The sequence below is a fragment of the Gouania willdenowi genome, chromosome 15 (assembly GCF_900634775.1).
Source record: "Gouania willdenowi chromosome 15, fGouWil2.1, whole genome shotgun sequence".
Taxonomy (NCBI): domain Eukaryota; kingdom Metazoa; phylum Chordata; class Actinopteri; order Blenniiformes; family Gobiesocidae; genus Gouania; species Gouania willdenowi.
Window position 1 is genome coordinate 21,095,946 of NC_041058.1, and position 18,324 is coordinate 21,114,269.

At 38.3% G+C, this 18,324-nt stretch overlaps 1 protein-coding gene across 2 annotated transcripts in view; it reads left to right on the top strand.

Annotated features, from left to right (window-relative positions):
• Positions 1-10,710, top strand: part of tasp1 (taspase, threonine aspartase, 1) — a 28,620-nt gene extending 17,910 nt beyond the window's left edge. For both annotated transcript variants that reach the window (XM_028469444.1, XM_028469445.1), the window contains 2 exons: positions 314-387; positions 9,157-10,710. In XM_028469444.1, coding sequence (XP_028325245.1) covers positions 314-387; positions 9,157-9,249 — 167 coding nt within the window. In that variant the 3' untranslated portion in view covers positions 9,250-10,710. The remainder of the gene's footprint in view (positions 1-313; positions 388-9,156) is intronic.
• The last annotated feature ends 7,614 nt before the right edge of the window (positions 10,711-18,324 follow it).

The window sequence follows — 18,324 nt, forward strand, 5'->3', positions numbered from 1 at the left end:
GTCATTAATCATCAACACCCTCTGTAAGAAATGACAAATCATTATTTTATTTTTTTTAAAGCTACAAAAAGCCATTGCAAAAGAGTCAAAGAGCCACATGAGGCTCCAGAGCCGCAGGTTGTAGACCCCTGTTCTAGTGACTGATTATAGTTTGTTTAAGGAGGATTACTTCAACCTATATTTTGACAACATATTTATATTGTCTTTGCTGTGATGTTTTTGTAAAGATTAAAATTAAAATTACTGTTAAAATTAAAATGTTAGAATTTTGCTTCTCTATGTTTACCGATTTAATACGCGTTATATTCCACAGTGGAGTTCTTATGGAGCCACACCACAGAGAGCATGTGTGTCGGCTACATGTCTGCCCAGGATAGTAAAGCAAAGGTAAGCTGATCAACAACATTGAAACATGGTGCAGTTTTTCTCTTTTATTCTCATTCAATGAAGTGCGCTTTTGTGGTGCATGAATTCATATTCATTCGATAAGGACAATGTGAACACAATTTTTTTCTCAAACTAAATTTTTTTTTTTAATTACTGATGCATCGTGTGTAGGTGTACATAAGCTATGGGGACAGTGTTTTGATCTCTGGGCTTTAGCTGGTGTCTGATTCTAAGCAGTAACTTGTTTAGCTAATGTGCTCCTGTCGCTGTGTATGAAGAGAGGGCTCTCAAGTTCAGCTCAGATTTCAAAGTGTTTGCTCTTGCGTCCCCACCCCCTCACTTTTCCTATTCTCCCTAATGGTCAGCGCCTGCTCTCTCACCACCACCACCCCTTTTACTGGCCAATACCTGGCCCTGAGCAAACAGGGTTCACTTTAAGCGGTTCACCACTGGGTGATGCCAGTATCAGTTTGCATTATTATTACCGTACTTGTGTCATGCTCTGTGCTTTAGGTTTACACATGGATCCATCAGTTCTGTGCCAATGTCAACATTTTAGGTAAAGATTGTAATGTATGTCTTTTACTTTTTGTTGTGTTATTCACATTGATTCATATTTCATTTTTATATTAAAACAGAAACGTGCTTTTCTGTGACGAACGCTATGACACATGTATAGTACATACACAAGGTAACAGTTGCTGATTATTAAAAACAAACCACTGCAGCAGGTAGCGGCTTTTTAAAATGTCATCCTGTGATCCATGAAGCTAAGGAAGTGATATTAACCAGATAACAGAAGAATTTTGTTTCCAAGACAACCGGATTAGTCAGGAGAGGAACAGGGCCAGTCCAATGTCTCACAGATGTGTTCATCTTTAAACTCCACTGGAAAGAAGAGCTTTCCAATAACTATTTTCCAATGCTATCCTGCGTTTGGGTATCACGGAAGCTCCGATCACTACGAAACATCGCCACGGTCATTTATGATGAACGATATGCGCTAAACATCAAAGTGTTCAGCGGGTGCACATCCAGGAATATCATCTGTCAGCAGGGGTGTCTGGGGCTTTCAACACAGGGTATCCACTTCCTCTTCAGGGGCTGTTGGTGACACGGTGATATTAGAGAATGGAGGCGGAAACACAGCTGCTCCACCCAACATCACACTGCTGCTCGTGTGTACAACTAGCTGTGAGTCGTGGCACGAACGCACAAGAACTCTTGTGTACCTCACCATCTGCAGTGCAGCCGGCTTTTTTGCAGTTTTTTGAGTTGAGGCTTCACCCATTCCTTCCCAAATGGCTTCAGCTCTAAACCTATGTACACATAGAAAAGGCAGCGCACAAAGTCAGTTTTCTGTTCAAGCGGGTGTAGTTAAAGACCAAAGAGGTAATACTGGAATTTTCCTTAATTCCTTTAGGCCCCAGGGTGGGAATATCTGTGTCTTTGAAAAACTGTACATCAGTCCTCCTAAGCAGAATAAGCTTATCATCCTGGTCTTTTGCACTGTAACTCTAGTTAAAACAGCTGTTTAATTGGCATGTGTAACAATTTGTTTTAGCAACGATTCGATTTCAATCACGATCCGTTCTTTGCCGGTTCAAGGACAATATTGGTTAACTAGAACGATTCGATCCAAAAAGATTCAGTCATTTGAAATCGATTCAGTAACTTTAGCCAAAATAATAATTCAACCAGTGTGACTGTGACATAAATACCTGAATACTGTACAGTACAGGTGAGTTTTTGTTGATTCCTGACTCATCTATACATTTATTATGGACATAAAAAAACAAGTAAACAATATTTAATGTCAAATGTATTCACATTTTATTTGAATAAAGTCCAACCAATATTTCAGTTTAAATTAACAGGATGTTAACTTTTCTTCTCACATCTTCATTTCAATACAGGAGTGATTTATATTCCGGTACAGCATACAACTGTCAAGAAACGCTATCACAAGAGGTTAGGGGACGATATAAGCCCCAGGTAACACTTGGATAAACAATCCAAACCATTGGCCCAAATTTCACCTCCCCCAATTTTTACAACGACCTAATGAACCCCGTGGTAAAATGGTAAAAATCCGGTAAAATGCGATAAAATCCTCACACGCCATTAATCACAGTGTACTTTATAACGGAGCTTCAACAGATATAAATACAACTAATGAGATACCCCTAAAATCCTCAATCCTCATTTCAGATCTTAACTGTTCACTTACTGTCCTATGAAGGAAAGCCAGCGTTTTCTTGGTTTTTTTTTTTTCTTTTGGGATGATATAAAAAAATAAATCTGTATAATTTTTTTTACATTGGACAAACAGCCAGATTGATGTAGTTGCATCTTAGGAAAACAAATCGATTCGTCGAATTATTGGATGATTCGTTACACCCTTCCATGTAACAGTATCCTATTTTATAATTTGACTAGTACAGTGCCCGTCGGAGGTATGCATTCATATTAATCACATTAACAGGAGTTCCACAGTGTGGATGGGAAAAAGAATGGGATTTATATATATATATATATTTCTTTTGGTAGCCAGAACCTCATTAAAATTGGATCAGCTGTTCCTTGACCCATTATCAACATTTCCTGAAGATGTCATGAAAATACGTCACTGTTGATGACATCATCAATTTGAACATTCTTGGAACTCTGATGACATCACTGTTGATGACATCATCAGTCTTCTAAAACAATGTTCGACAGGAGTTCCACAATGTGTATTGGTCATTTCAAATTGGTTTTAAATTGGTTTTGGAATGACCAAATGACTCCAAAATTGTGGACGCACACACTCGGGGTATTTGGAAGCCTTTGACAAAGTTTCAGGTCGATCAGACACTGCGTCGGGGAGATATTCGCTACACGGACACACAGACCTTTCTTGTGTTATAGATAGATTTAATGCAGATACCCATGATTATTTTTTACTAGATAAAATCATAGTGTATGCCTCATAGATTAATGATTTAAACATCGTTTACTCCAAAAAGAAAGGAAAAAAGCTGAAATTGCAGGAATCCATTATTTCTATGTTGAGACTGCTAAGCACATTGGGTAAGACTCATCCCCAGCCTCAGCTGCCGTTCAGCAGACATTCCTCCCATTCCTATTAGCTGGGTATTGCTAACCAGCCATCTCCCACTGCTTTCCAGTGATAAAAACATGAAAGGCCCGAGACACAGTAGCGGTATTTAGGACAGAGGTCAGCCTGGATTTCACTTAACAAATCTCATCGCTTCTCTTTCACACGTTTTTAATATTACAGGTTTGTCCGTTTGCAAATTGGTTTTCTCACATATCTGAAGAAGTGTGAGGCAAACTGTAGCTTAGTTCAGATTGTTTGATTTGAAGCCAGATGTCAAAGACTCGGATGGTTTCTCCTATCAGGGTCCTCTTGCAGTTTAATCAGAAGTTGTTCCTGGAGAAAGATGGGTCCATATCCTAATCCTTTTGACATTCAACTGTAAAATAACTCAAGCGCTACAGAGCGAGGCCATCTGGTTCGATTCAAACATTCACCTGTGTTTGCACTGGATAGACATGAAAACATCAAACTATGTTTCACAGAGCTACATTAAGCAACACGGACAAGTCAGTGGCGCCCTTTTGAAACAGTTAGACTATTGTTTTATGACTTTTGTGATTTAACAGATGAAAGGGAAAAAAATGACTCCAACACTAGCTTCACCAGGGCTTAGCTTCAGTCTCCTGGACATCATTACAGCCATAAAGATTTTTCTGCTCAAATTGGTAATAATCACATGGGATACACTACAGTCCTCGGTACATTACATGACAAGTGATATTTATTACGGTACATGTTGTTTTTATTATCCGTCTTTCTGAGAGAATAAACAGCATATGTTTATTTCTTTTTCTTTGAATTTTATTTCAAAAGAAAATAATGTGGAAAACCACAACGCAAAACAACAGCATAGTCGTAGAACTATATATATATATTTTTTTGGTCCATTGGTCCACACTGTGGTGTTAATGTGCGGCTTCTCTTGCTCCTAAACACATTCATATTGACATGGAATGTTGTTTTTCTCAGACACTTACAATGACACTGTGTGTAATGCTATATTTTGACTCTGTCTTGGTTCTGTCATGTGGTCACTTCAGTCATCGGACAACAATCTGACTACAAAGTCACTGTCGTTTTGCGTGTCATTTCATGCGTTTGTTGTCCTATTTAACTTTCATTAAGACTGCATCCACATCAAAGTCAAAGAACGTAATAAAATGAATTACTTTGTATTGTAAACAAGTTCAGACGGACCTCACATCTATCATTGCTAGATCTAAGAATCATTATTAGCAATTAAATTATTTGTCATATTAAAGTTGTAATGTTTTGCTGAAATAAGTTAAAGGAACAGTTCCATTGCTAATTGTAACATTCTGTTATAGGCTGTTCTAATTAGTCAATATCTGCACAATAAATCTGTTATTCAACATCAAATGGATTACAGCATGAAGTACTCATCGTTTGACACCAGCACTCTGTTCTTCTTTCTATATAATGTGCTGGATTATTTTGATCTCTAACCCAGAACTGTTTCCTACAAAGGGGATTTTGCTCATTGGCTGCTATTCAAGCACATGTTCTTCCATATGTGCAACAAATGTAAGCCCCAGTAGTTTTGGCGAAAAGGCTACATTTAGCTTTTGAAACTTCAAACAGGAGATAACTGTGCAAACATAAGCATGAAATAAAGTATACGTTAAAAGACTCCCCGAAAACAATTGGAATCGTTTTACAATGATGAGTTAAAGGCTTTAATTTCCCAACATACTGTAGTTGTGTAATCTGTTTCTTCTTCTGCAGCTTACGTTAAGATATTTCCTCTATTGCAGTCTTAAATCCTTGAAGAAGTTCATCTCAGCATGCCGTGCAGTGTGATACCGTAGGGTGTATAATGTATTGTTCTGTATGGATTGTTTTGGATTTCACAACTTGTGCTCAATTAACAATAGTTTAAAGTTTCGTACTTGTGTTGTGATTTATCACCGTTAGTTACTTTAGCTCTGCTAGTGAAAAGACTTTGTCTGCTATATCATTGGTTGAGTGCATGAGGTTAGAAGTTATAAATAATGAACTCTGCCGGGAAGAGAATTTAAATTTGCTGCGCCCTAAATACACTGCGCAAGCCCTAGATCAGAATCTATTAGTATCACGTACAATATTAAAATCAAAATATTTACAATTTGTATCAATGTAAGTGCTTAGAGGGTTGCTGTGTGAATAAAGGATCAGATTTGCTCACCACTAATCAAATCAATGGAGTAATATTACTTAGATTTTTTAAATTAAATATTTCATGTAAAAAGTACTAAAAACAAAAGAAGCAAAAATACAAAAATGACACTTAATAATTAAGTCGAGATAATTACAAAGTAAAGTTAGAGGAAGATTTTAACACAACATATATTTGTAAGTTTGAGTCAGCATTTTCTTATACGCACATTATTGTTTTATCAAGACTTGAAGTATGCTAGCACTGCTAGCATCTGATTTATGAGTTCTGTGTGGGTGTATTATGCCTAGGAAAAATTGTATTTATGGTACTGTATATACCCACTTACCCATGTACACATTTTTACCTAACCATATATTTTATGGAATAAGTATACTGGTTTTTGTAAAAAAAAAAACTGATTGATTCAGAATTAATCTTGAATGGGATTTGAACTCACAACCCTGGACATGCAAACCAGAAATATTACCTCTGTGCCATATGATATTGTGATCTTTGGTGCAGATTTCCATTATGTCGATATTACTGATAAATACAAATGCCTCTTTCCACTAACCTAATTTTAGGTCACATAATATATATCTCCATGGAATTAACAGGTTATGCCTACTTTTAATGTGAGGCCCTATTGGATGTATAATATTGCCCAACTCTATATAATAGTCAATGGCAGAAGTCACAGATATTTCACACAAAAAACCCAACAAAATCAAGAAATGATATAAAATTTTTGATAAACTTGAACCAGCATTTAAATAAGAAAGTGTTCATTTGTACGGTTGCCGTACAGACAACCCCCGGTGCTATGGGTACGGTTACCGAAGTACAAGTACGTGACATCTTAGGGTTGGGGTTAGGTTTAGGGTTAGGTTATAACCCAATATCGCAACAATTTTTACGGTTAGGGTTAGGGTTAGGTTATAACCCAATATTGTGACAATTTTTAGGGTTAGGTTTAGGGTAAGGATTAGTCTTAGTCACGCGACCTAAACTGGCCAATGACTGACTAATCACATGACCTAAACTGGCCAAATAGGGACGCTGCGTACGGATAGAATGTTGGTTTATTGATACATACGGCAACCGTTCGGATAGCCACTGTAGAGCTTTTGAAGAACCCCCCCCCCATCTTGCCCATTTCTTTCCCCTGTGCATATAGAATATAGCAACTCATCGTCTGCCCTCAAAAATGAACACCATAGGGTGTCACTAACATACAGTGCCCTTGGCACTTAACTATTACAATTGCTCGCTTGTGTAAGTCTGTGACTCTTCCTGCTTACTCACTCATGCTGTCTGTACTGTCGGCCTCAGGCACACACAAGGTCACAACATCTGGCACAGGGGTCAGTGTAGTAATGAGAGGGAGGATACATTACTGTGATTGACTTTGTTTTACTTCGAAATAATGTGAAGTCATCCCACCAGTTGGAAATTGCACCCAGCAGTCTTTTTAATGCAAGAAGACTTCATGTAGACAAAGTCTTAAAAGAACTATGGAAGGCGGCTCTTTTCCTGAACACTAGCCTCTCGTGATGGAAGGAAGAAGATGGACACACAAATGTGCGCTTGAGGGAAAATAGCTTTTCGGAGTGTTGCCATGTGTGCACGGCTTTGTCTGCTCGTTGTCTCGTTAGAGCGACACTTGCCCTTAGGATGTTTGGTGCATAGTCTAGACAGAGAAGATCAGTAGACTCCTGCATCTGGAGGAGTGATGGCAGGCTTCTCAGTCCTCTTGTAAATAAGTGGCTCGACTCTTTCCCCTTAAGGCTGGAGCTGGTGTTGCCCTCTGAGGCGAGAACAGAATGAGAGCCATTATTGGCCCTGGAAGAGCTGGTCACCTTTGATCCCTCAGTAGAAGTATCGCTCCAGCCTTCACAGCTGTGTTTGTCCCCTAACGCCTCCTCGTACTCCTTTGTATCTTGGCGTAAAGACAAAACACTTGCAGTCTGTTCTCCTTTTGTTTACTCGTCTCACTGCAAATACCAAGTTAGGCATCTTTAGACTGGAGGGAATTTAATGTTCTTACGCTATCAAGCTGCATTGTACTTATCTTCATCTAAGCTAACTCTTTAAAATCTCATCATCTCTACAACATATATTCACAACCCTCTACTTTAAAACACAAACTGCAGTTGTGGGTTTTAGTTGCCCCTGTAACCTCAGAAGCCTGTGTTATGTTAAGCAAAATTGGTCCCGGAGCTATCTCTTTTGGTCTTGGCATCTCTTGAGGGATCCTAACCAGTTGCAATGTAATATAAACCTGAAGAAAAGATGATTATTTGCAGAAACAGCCTCAGGAAAAAGAGCTTGGTATTATTTTTCATGTAGTATTGACTTTCAACATATAAGATACCCCCGGCCCAAAAAACAACAACAGCAAAAGAGATTTTATAGATACTGTGCCTTTATGAATGAAAACTAAAGCAATGTGGTAAACACAGAAGGATATATTCTGTTTGTAAATTATTCAGTGCATATGGAAATCATTTTTGTGATATTGCTTTATGGATGGAAGCTGCATTTTTTTTTTTTTTTTTTTTACAAAAACTGCATCAATGCTCAGGAAAGTCTGTCATTTTTGCTTCAATTACCCTGTGTTATTGTCCCCTTTGCCATCACTGTACATATACAGTATTAAGGGTTGAATGTTTATCCTTAATAGCAGACGTGGGCAATTTGCGGCCCTTGGACTAATTTTGTGCGGCCCCCAATGTAAATGCGCAACATGACTCAATTATAACCAAAATTACTCCAAAAAACATACCAAAATGTACAAAAGGACAACAGAAATAAACATAAATACACAAAATGACAACAAAACATCTACAAAATTAGTCCAAAAACATACAAAATGCAATAAAATATACAAAAAGAGCAAAAATACACAAAATAAAAAAATTAAAAAAACATTGAAATCAACAAAAATAAAACAGGAAATGACCAAAAATGCACAAATGCTTTTTTTTTCCTGTATTAAGGCTCAGATTAGTAGTTATTCTAAATGTGGAGATGAATGTTGATGATGTGGCCCTCAGCTCATCAATGTATTGAAGTTATGCAAATTTGCAATTTTAGTTTTTTATTTCTACTATAGCACACACATAGAAGGAAATTCAAACAATAAACTCGTATTTCAGTTGAATTTTAAATCTTGGATTGAAAACGACAGAGCCACATTTAAAGATGGGAAAAAAATGATTTTGTCATAATCATACCACCAAAAATTACTATGAAATACAAAACTTTCCTCTTGCAAAGCCAAGACCTTAACACTACAAGAGTGACAGATGTAACCCTAAAGTCTTTGTTATTTTATGGTTTACTTACGTGACTATTTTATTGTGTGTGTAGCTTTCTGATTTAAAACCTTTTAATAAATGTCACCAAATGTGCTTTTTTTTAATCACATATGAATGGAGCAAGTATGAAAATGAGTAAATGTTTTTTTTATTTATTTATTTATTTATGTATTTACTGTCACCTGCAGACCCACATATCCAGGTTGCCCCCCGGGACAGTTCCTGGACAGTCTTTGGCCATTGAGGGAGGTGTTTGTCGTCTGATGGCTGCTGCAGAGTGAACTACCTTCTGGAATCCTAAAGGCAATACTCCCAATCCAAACTCCTCCACCCACTCACAGCATTGAACACCTTTCTCTTCCTGAGTTCTCTGTGAAAAGCTTTTGCTGTTTTAACAGGTGTCCAGGACGGGGGGGAAGAAGGGGGAGGCAGTGTTTCTTTGTGCACTTACTTGACTTCCCTTTGGCACTTTGTGCCTCCAGCATGTGCTCTCTGCCCCCTCATCCACACGCTGACAGCTGGGTTACACTTGATGCATCATTAGGTTTTCTGTTACTCTAACAATTAAAAGTGGCATTTGTCCTTTTGTATTTATGCTATATTTAGGAAAACAGGGTGAATATTCATTTTATTATCATTGTTCTATACGGACAACATTTCATTTGATTCTAAAACGCTTTTATTTTGAAGATGTCAGAATATGCCGTGTGGTGTGGTTGGTTTTGTTTTACAATTTTTTGGGAGAGATAAATCATTAAAGCTATTAGTCATTTTTTTTTTTTTTTGGGGGGGACAAATGAACTCAAACCACATCATGCGTCCACCCCAGTGGGCCATGCATCGTTGCATGTTTTGCATCACTGACATTAACTGCAGTTACAGTCATTAAAAGCTATTTTTACTGCTCCAGACATATTGCTATCCCGTGTGGCACGAAGCTGTACTCTGACAGGTGTAGAGAAAGAAGCAACACACGTCTAACTTCACTTTCTTACATGGGCTACAGCGGTCTGTCATAATATTATGACCACCAGCCTCACTTAACACAGTTTGGTTTGGTTCTACTGTATGTTCCCATAGCCTTCACTATGTGACTTTGGTAAATGGTTCACTGTAAAGAATAAAAAGTTGACTTAATGTTGACTTAGATCAATTAGATTAGCTTTAGTTAATCAATTGTAATTGATCTAAGTCAACTAAAGGCAATTTATTATTCTTTACAGTTAAATCCTTGGTAATCATTACTAATTTGATGATAAAGTAATTACTTTATGCTAAGTATCTATCCGACACGATAACGGGTAAATAAAGGTAGATAAAATGCCAGGGTGTGTTATCCACTTCCTGTCATTAACCATCCAGTATGCATGGCTTACTGGTGAGTGGGGCTCGGGTAGCAGCATTGAAACATCAACTTGAACATGACTGTTAATCATCATTAAAATCATAAATATTGGTTCAGCTGACACAAATCAAATGTATGCAACAAGCCCATGAAATGGTGCTTCTTAGAATTGCACTTAGAAAAAGGAGTAACAGGAAACATTTAGTCTTCTACTTACAAACAGGGTATGTTGTAGGTTGTATTTGTTTTTAAACGCTTCAGGTCCTCAAAACACTTTATGTGGACATATATGATGTAATCACACACAGTTTATTATGCTTTAAAACAGTTTTTAATGAAGTTTATAATAACACTTTAGCAAAAAAAAAAGCTTGTTGACGTGTGTTTGTGGCATTTGTGCGACTTACAGTAGGCGTTGATTCGTAAAGAATGATCGGAAATAGTATTTTACCAAACAAAAACTACAATAGAGCTTGTTTATGTTTACTTGAAAATTCAGCTAATATAATCTGATGTATGGAAATCATATGTGCGCCGCTCTATACAGTGCTAAAATAAAGTCTATGTTGCTACTATTGGGACTGTTTTGTTTTTGTGTCACTGTGTTTTCTGCTGCAAGAAAATACAAGTTTGAGAACAGTACATAAAGCCGCTACCCCCGATAATATGTTATTAGATAAAATGCATTTAAGTATATAAATACTTCATTCTGATATCGTGGGAACACGGGGAAAAAAAGCTGGATCAAAAATGATGTGAAACAAATCACCGTTCAAGAAATCACACAACAACACTTCGATGCATCCGTTTACAGGTCTCCACATCCCATAATGCAATCCACAAAACCGTCAACAAATGGAGTGTTTACACTACAGCCTTGGAGTGGCCTGGAATTAAAATGGGGTCGCCTGAAATGTCTAATAAAACTGCTTAAAATTATATTTGAACTTTTTATTATTATTATTTTTCAAAGTAACATATCACACACAATAATGACCAAATAACTGTATTCCATACACTTTCTCAAATATAAATCTAGTTAAAATAAAATGCAATAAAACTATATCTAAGGTGGTGCATTTTGTCACTTTGTGTATTAATCATATATTCTGTATTTGTAACACACTTTAATAAACATGATCAAAAACGAATAATGGGGTCGCCGGACATTTGTGATATCAAAGAGGGGTCACAAACTGAAGAAGGTTGGGAACCTCTGGTTTACAGTGAAAATGAAAACAAACTTTAAAGTGGAAATTTTTGACCCTTTTCCCTTCCTTTTTGGAGTAAATGATGTTTGATTCATTGATCTATTAGCCATACACTGTGATTTTATCAAATGAAACAATATAGGGGGTAGCAGCTTTAACGTATTTAAAGTAATCTGAAGTGTGGACTACCAGACATGAATAAAATAAATTAAATGAGTTACATTTGGGAGGTTTAACTGGAATAGTAGTAGTAGAGAGAGCATCTGTATTTACCGAGAAATCAAGTACCGTTATGTGAATTGTTCCTCGTCTTAAATGCTTTTTTTTCTTAGTTGATTTAAGTCCTGAGCAATAAACAACTAAACTGTCTAGTTGGATATGGTGGGTATTTATATCGCCTAAATGAAAGTTTTGGGAACAAGGCTGTGTCCAGTTGCTGGCCCTTAAACATGGCCACTGTAGTGTCTGAGAGGAATGTGCTGTAGAGCGTTTGAAGAAGATAAATATATTCCCTGCTTGGAGAGGAGGAATGCCTCCCTGTCACTGACTGTGGGCGAGACGCGCTGATGATACTCAAGCAGTTTGCCTTCAGGTGTAACATGTCACAGTGGTTCGTCATGGTGGGTTCACTAAAACGATGTGACCGGTCAGGAGGAGTTTGGCAGGTTCTGTTGGGAAGGTGCTGTGCCTGTTTGTTTTCCTTCCACTTTCGCATGACCTCGGTTCAAGGGTTCACCTGAAAGACGAAGCTTGTATCCCTAACCCTCATCCACACTCAACACCAGCCTCCTCCTGCTCTGATTATCTGTTATTATAGAGCGCCCTATTTTCATCAGATTGCTCAGCGTTGCCAGGCGACCCTCTGCCCTATTCAGCACGGAGCCGTTCCTCTTCAAACACGGACCCTCTCTAGCCTGGATCCCCTCTGCTTTGAAAAAGGATCCTGGGTCTTTAAAAAGTGGACGAGATCCTGAGCCATTTAAGGTGTATCCAATGCCTCGCGCTCAGCAAGGACCTTAAATGCAAAACAGACGGTGGAGCAAATAAAGATCAAAGGCAGCAGCCTTGCTTGTCTGCCCCGCTGTCCTCACATGCCAAGCGGCGCTGTCACAATGAGTCACGGCCGTGCTGCTCCTCATCTCTCCCATCTTCCTTTGCCATGCAGCCTCTCAACACCATCGCTGCCACTTTGTCTGGTTCAATATCAACACTCGAACCTAGACAGTGCGTGGGCCTCCAAGCCAGGCTTTTGAGTTGTGGACAATACGTGCATTATACCTAAAATACAGTTAAATCATTTCGCGTACTAACTTACTGCTCATATGTCTGATGTCAAAATGAGTATGTAGCGCGTTCACATTAGATAGTATGGAAAGATTGAGTACACGAGAAATACCCAGATGTATACTATATCGGGACTTTTGTCTATGGGTTTTAACATTTTACATATGACACACTAAGACAGAAAAAGACATACAGCCAGGTACAATGTATACATGAAAATACAGTACTTAGTCCAGAGTTAATCCTAAACACAAATAGACCTGGATAAACAAACAAACACAAAACCACGACACAAAATACATCACGGTAAAATATCCACAATTTAACCACAAACAAATTGAGTGTAATGGGGTGTCATCTAAAGTTTAAAATACTCCATAATAGGTTTCCATGTGCTGTAAAATATATGTAGGTTACCTGACACTTCATATCTCAGTTCTTCAAAAAGGAGTACTCCAATAAATTCTCCCAGCCATGCTTCAAATACAGGTGGGGCATCAGATTTCCATATAAGGACATTTTTTAAGTGTCCTCGGTGGGCACACTAGTCATACTCAACCGTCCCATGATGCATTGTGAACGGAACATAAAATCGTCCCGGGCTTCAAGCTAAAAGGCAAACATCCCCATTTAAAAACAAAAGCATCTCTTCTTGTCTTCCATTAGGTTTTAACCCTTTTGTAAATAGGGCTCTTGTTTTGAATTTTAACGGAAGTTTGGTCAGTAGCACAATGGCGGATCTCCCAAAATCTCCGAAATGTCGGCTTGAAATGTGTTTTTGCGAGTTTTATGGATCAAATGACCACATGTTGATATTCTACTTGGTCACTTTCTTGCTGAAAATGTTTTCAGAACTTTCAAAGGTAGCGAATTAACGAAGATATTTAGCCTCATTGTGCTTCAGGTTTTTGTCGTTTGAAATGCATCTTGGGAAACTTAATTATACTTAATTTGTAATGGTCCATCCTAATTATACTTATAGTGCATAGTAGACAGTATGTACTCATTGAGTGTGTAGATTCATATGTGATTTTGAGCACAGCCTTTATCATCAATTGTATTTAGCTTCCATTTTCCCAAATTGGCATAATGGAAATTGGATATTATGTATCAACTTTATACCTACAGAGAACAAAACTCTAGTTAGTTGGTGGATCCAACAAAATCATATTCACATCATCATGAGTATGTATACATTGAAGAAAACTACTAATATAACTAACTATTATCCTTGCAGCAGGGTTGAAGTGAGTTATTGTGCCTTCTCAGATGTTTCACGGCGGCCTGCGCTGTTTGTTCAGCTGCTAACCCTCACCATCCGCTTTGCCAAAGGCGCACGCTCTTGACAGACATAGCGTCAGTGACTCTCTCGGTTCCTTGTTTTGTCAGCTCGCCGTTGAGAGTGAATGTTGGAAATGAGTGCGTAGATGGGCTTGCATGATATGCGATCCCTTGGAATAGGTCAGTTAGTACAGATTAAAAGGTTAAAGAAAAAAAGCCTTTTAATTAGGCCTGCCATGCAGTTAGGGCCCTGCGGTATTGTGGCCCAGACACTTCCTGCATTGTGCTACACCACCCATAAAGCAGCACAGCGAGCGAGAAAGTGAGAGACGGAGCTAAAAACTTCACTTTCACATTCTGCAGCTCACCACAAAACAAAGAGGTGCATGATTAACCATGGTGCACCTTGGTTGGTAAACACATTGAGTGAGAAAAAACACCCGAGCTGATTCAAAGGTGAACTTCTAGCAGCGAGCTGAGTTACAAAGTAAAAAAGCTTTCTCTTGTTTACATTTGGAAATGCCTTCTGCTTTCATCATCATTGTACCCTTCTGTTTCCTTATTATTCCAACAGGGCTTGTGTTGAAAACCACTGAGGAGTGTAGTTACACTGGAACAACAGTTGTATCTATTGATGTTTAAAAAGCCTGTTTGACAATGTTTCCCTAACATATAGTGCATTGTGAAAACACTGACTTTGCTGCTCACTGTATGCAGACCAGGAGAATATGTCAGAAATAATGATAGCTTTAGTAATGAATGCTCTCTGTCAGAACAAAATGTGACTTTAATTTAGGTAAGGCCTAAGTATTAAGTGTTTAAACTGTATAAATAATCAATGACATTTATTTTATACATTGAAAATCTTTACCAGAGTGCAGAAGGTTTCTTCTATGGCAAGACATTTTCTGACTGAGATTCAAACAACAGCAACATTAAAAGTGAGAAGAGTTGCCAGACATTGGCAGTTATCTGGATCAGTGATCTGATCATGGGACCATAACCATTCACACTTTAAAGGCGTAAATCTCCATTAATAACGATACAGTAGGTTCAAATGTATGGGTACTCCCATTTTTTCAGAAAAATGTGATGAAATATGCAACTCTGGATCAGATACGGATGAAGCACGTTGGGTTAATCGAAGGACCAACCCGACATAACTGAGTCAAATTTTATGAAAGTGTCTATTTGTACGGTTGCCGTATGGACAACCCCTGGTGCTATTGGTACGGTTACCGAAGTACACGTATGTAGCGTCTTTGGTTTAGTCTTAGTCACGCAACCTAAACTGGCCAATGACTGACCTATCACGTGACCTAAACTGGTCAAATTGGGGCGCTGCATACGGATAGAATGTCGGTATATTGATACGGGCACTGTACGGATAGCCACTGCCAATTTTATAAAGATCGGTCAATTATGAAACAAGGTTTTTGAAATTTTGCCAATGACGGGAGATAGGAGTATTACATTTTTGAAACTGATCCAGAATCAGTATATTGATCCGGATCCCCTCCAAACATGAAAGTAATCGTCCATGGAGTAAGGTCCGTCCTTGGTTACAATTGTGTCAAAATCAGACAAACAAACAAACAAATAAATAGACACTGATGAAAATATACTACAAAAGTACTTAAAGTACTTTTCACAAAAACAAAAGCTGCAGCTATTATTCCACACATCTTAAATTATGGGTAATACTGCTCTACTGTTTCCATGTTCAGGATAGCATAGGCCCCCCAAAAAAGTGAGCCAGGAGTTTTTAGAAACATACGATACCATGTATATGGAAAAGTTTTTGGAAACGAGATTGTTTTGGGGCAAAAATGAAATAAATGTCAGTAAATGAAGCCCAAGCATCACAAACACAAGGCCTCCCTGATGCCCTGCACTGAGTAAAGTAAATAATCCCATCACAAGCTATAGAATAATAGTCAAAGCTGCTGTGTTACAGTACGTGGTGGCACCATTCCAGGTTTAAAACCAAAAATGGTGCCAACTCAAATAGGAGTTTGAAAACCACGGAGCAAAGTGTGTAAAGTTGTTTATCGCAGAAAACTAGAAGAAGAACCCAGATGAAAAGTGAGGCGAGTTTACGAGTAGCTGCCTGCTCTGGAGACACGTGGAGCCTGTCTGGAGAAGAGATACTGGCCTGGGGTTGAGCGGGTAGAAGTATGACATCAATTTGAGCTCAGCCCCAATGTTTCAAAATAAAGGCGAGCACCTCGCTTTGATCTCCGTGGCCTGCTCAGCAGACGCTCTCCCAAGATAACGATCCATGCCGGTTACTGTAATCTTAGCCTTGAATCGTACTTTAGCTCATGAGAGGGGGGGCAGAGGGCAAACAGAGACCGCTTTACTCAGCCCGTGTGTCTGACAGAGCAGATGCAGAAGTACGTGAAACATTTGAAAAGGACATACCTGTGTGATTCACTGCATTTCAGGATGGCTTGTTGATAAAACAGGATGAATGAGGAAAAGAAAAAAAGACGCGTGCGGTAAAACAACAAGTACAGCACCCCAGGGTTGAGGGACGTGCTGGAGCCTGCTGCGTTGCAAAGACCAGCCCTGCACCACATACGCCAGCTGTGCCGCACAGGAGACTGCAGGAATGAGGGCACCATGAATGGCTTTCTCTGTGTGACAATGACTGCCGCACACGGCCCAGAGAGGGAATGGTCAGAGGTCCCCGCTATGGACTTGCAGCATTGTGTGTGTACACTGAGAAATTACTCAGGAATGTGAGGAGACATGCCAAAGACAAAGAATTTGAGTCGCACTCAAGGGAACCTTACTCTCTGAAGAAATATCACAATCCCATCAAAAGGTTTGGCCTGAGAGCCACAGTGGCTGGAATGAAGGGAAGTCTTACACACTGCCTTGAAGTCTCAGGTGGAGTTTAATTATTGAGTGAAGTAACTTACTTTTTTTCTTATGAGGATTCTCCCCCTCTTTATCTTCAGAATACATTTTATTAGCATCTATTTACATCAGGGGTGTCAAACTCATTTTAGTTCAGGGGCCAAATATAAAGTAGTTCAATCTTAAGTGGGCTGCAGATTTTCAGTGGAAAAACAAGCAATTTCAACAATAATTTCCCTAAGTTTGCGCTACATAAAGTATGCAAGGCCAATATCCAAGCACTAAGTGACAGATACCAGTCCCTGCAGTATTGCAGGACTTTCTTTTTTAAATTTCATTGATTTTGTGACAATTTTTGATTTAATTTGAGGAAATTATGAGAAGTCTTTTAAACAATTTCAGATTTAAAACGACTGCAGTCAGTTGCAATCCTCCAAATATTGTGGAGTTCCATTAAATGTGTGTATATAGAAGGGCTGGGATGTCTACAACTGAATTATTGGGTAATTTACACACTAACTCGTGTTTTTTCTGTATTGTGGGCCAAATCGGATGGTCTCAAGGGTGGGATTTGGCCCCCGATCCTTGAGTTTGACACATATGATTTACATGAATATTATACAAAGAGATTTTCCTAATGTTTCAACACATTCAATGATGTGTAGCACATTTTATTTATAAACTTATATCTCAATTTTTCCATACACTTGAATTCACACTTTCTTTACATTCGAACAAGGTTCGACCCTTACGGGAGAACATGGATATGCACATTGATGACAAGAGCAGATCAGCAATATGCAAATCAAAATGACGGACATCGACACTCAACTCAGACACCACTACACAATAATAAATACTTTACAAAAAAAATAATGCAGTCTTTGTACAATGGAGATCAGACTCATCCAAGTGAGGGACTGTTAAATTACAGAGGTATAGTGACAAGGATGACAGGAAAAATGTGCATTCTGAATTAGACATACTCAGGTTTACATGAGAATTTAGATATTGTGATTGGTAATATACAGGAAATCATTGATACTTTCCTGTTTTCCACCTTTCACTATTTTTCAACAACTTCAGAGTGTAACAAATATTAGAAACTTATTAAAATATGTTGTTTTTTTTATGAGACAATAATAGTACTCATAGGTCAGTAAATTCAAGTTTGCAAAAAAAAAAACAAGTACAATTTAATTGCCGCTTCTTTGTTTGCTTTTATCTCCACCTTAAACTTTTTCGTAATCGACAATTTCACATTGCATTGTGGGATGTGGAGTCCAGTAAACGGATGCATAGAAGTGTTTTACTTTATTCTTTCAGGTATTTTTGGTGTTTCTTCACTGGACAAAGGAGACAATGATTTT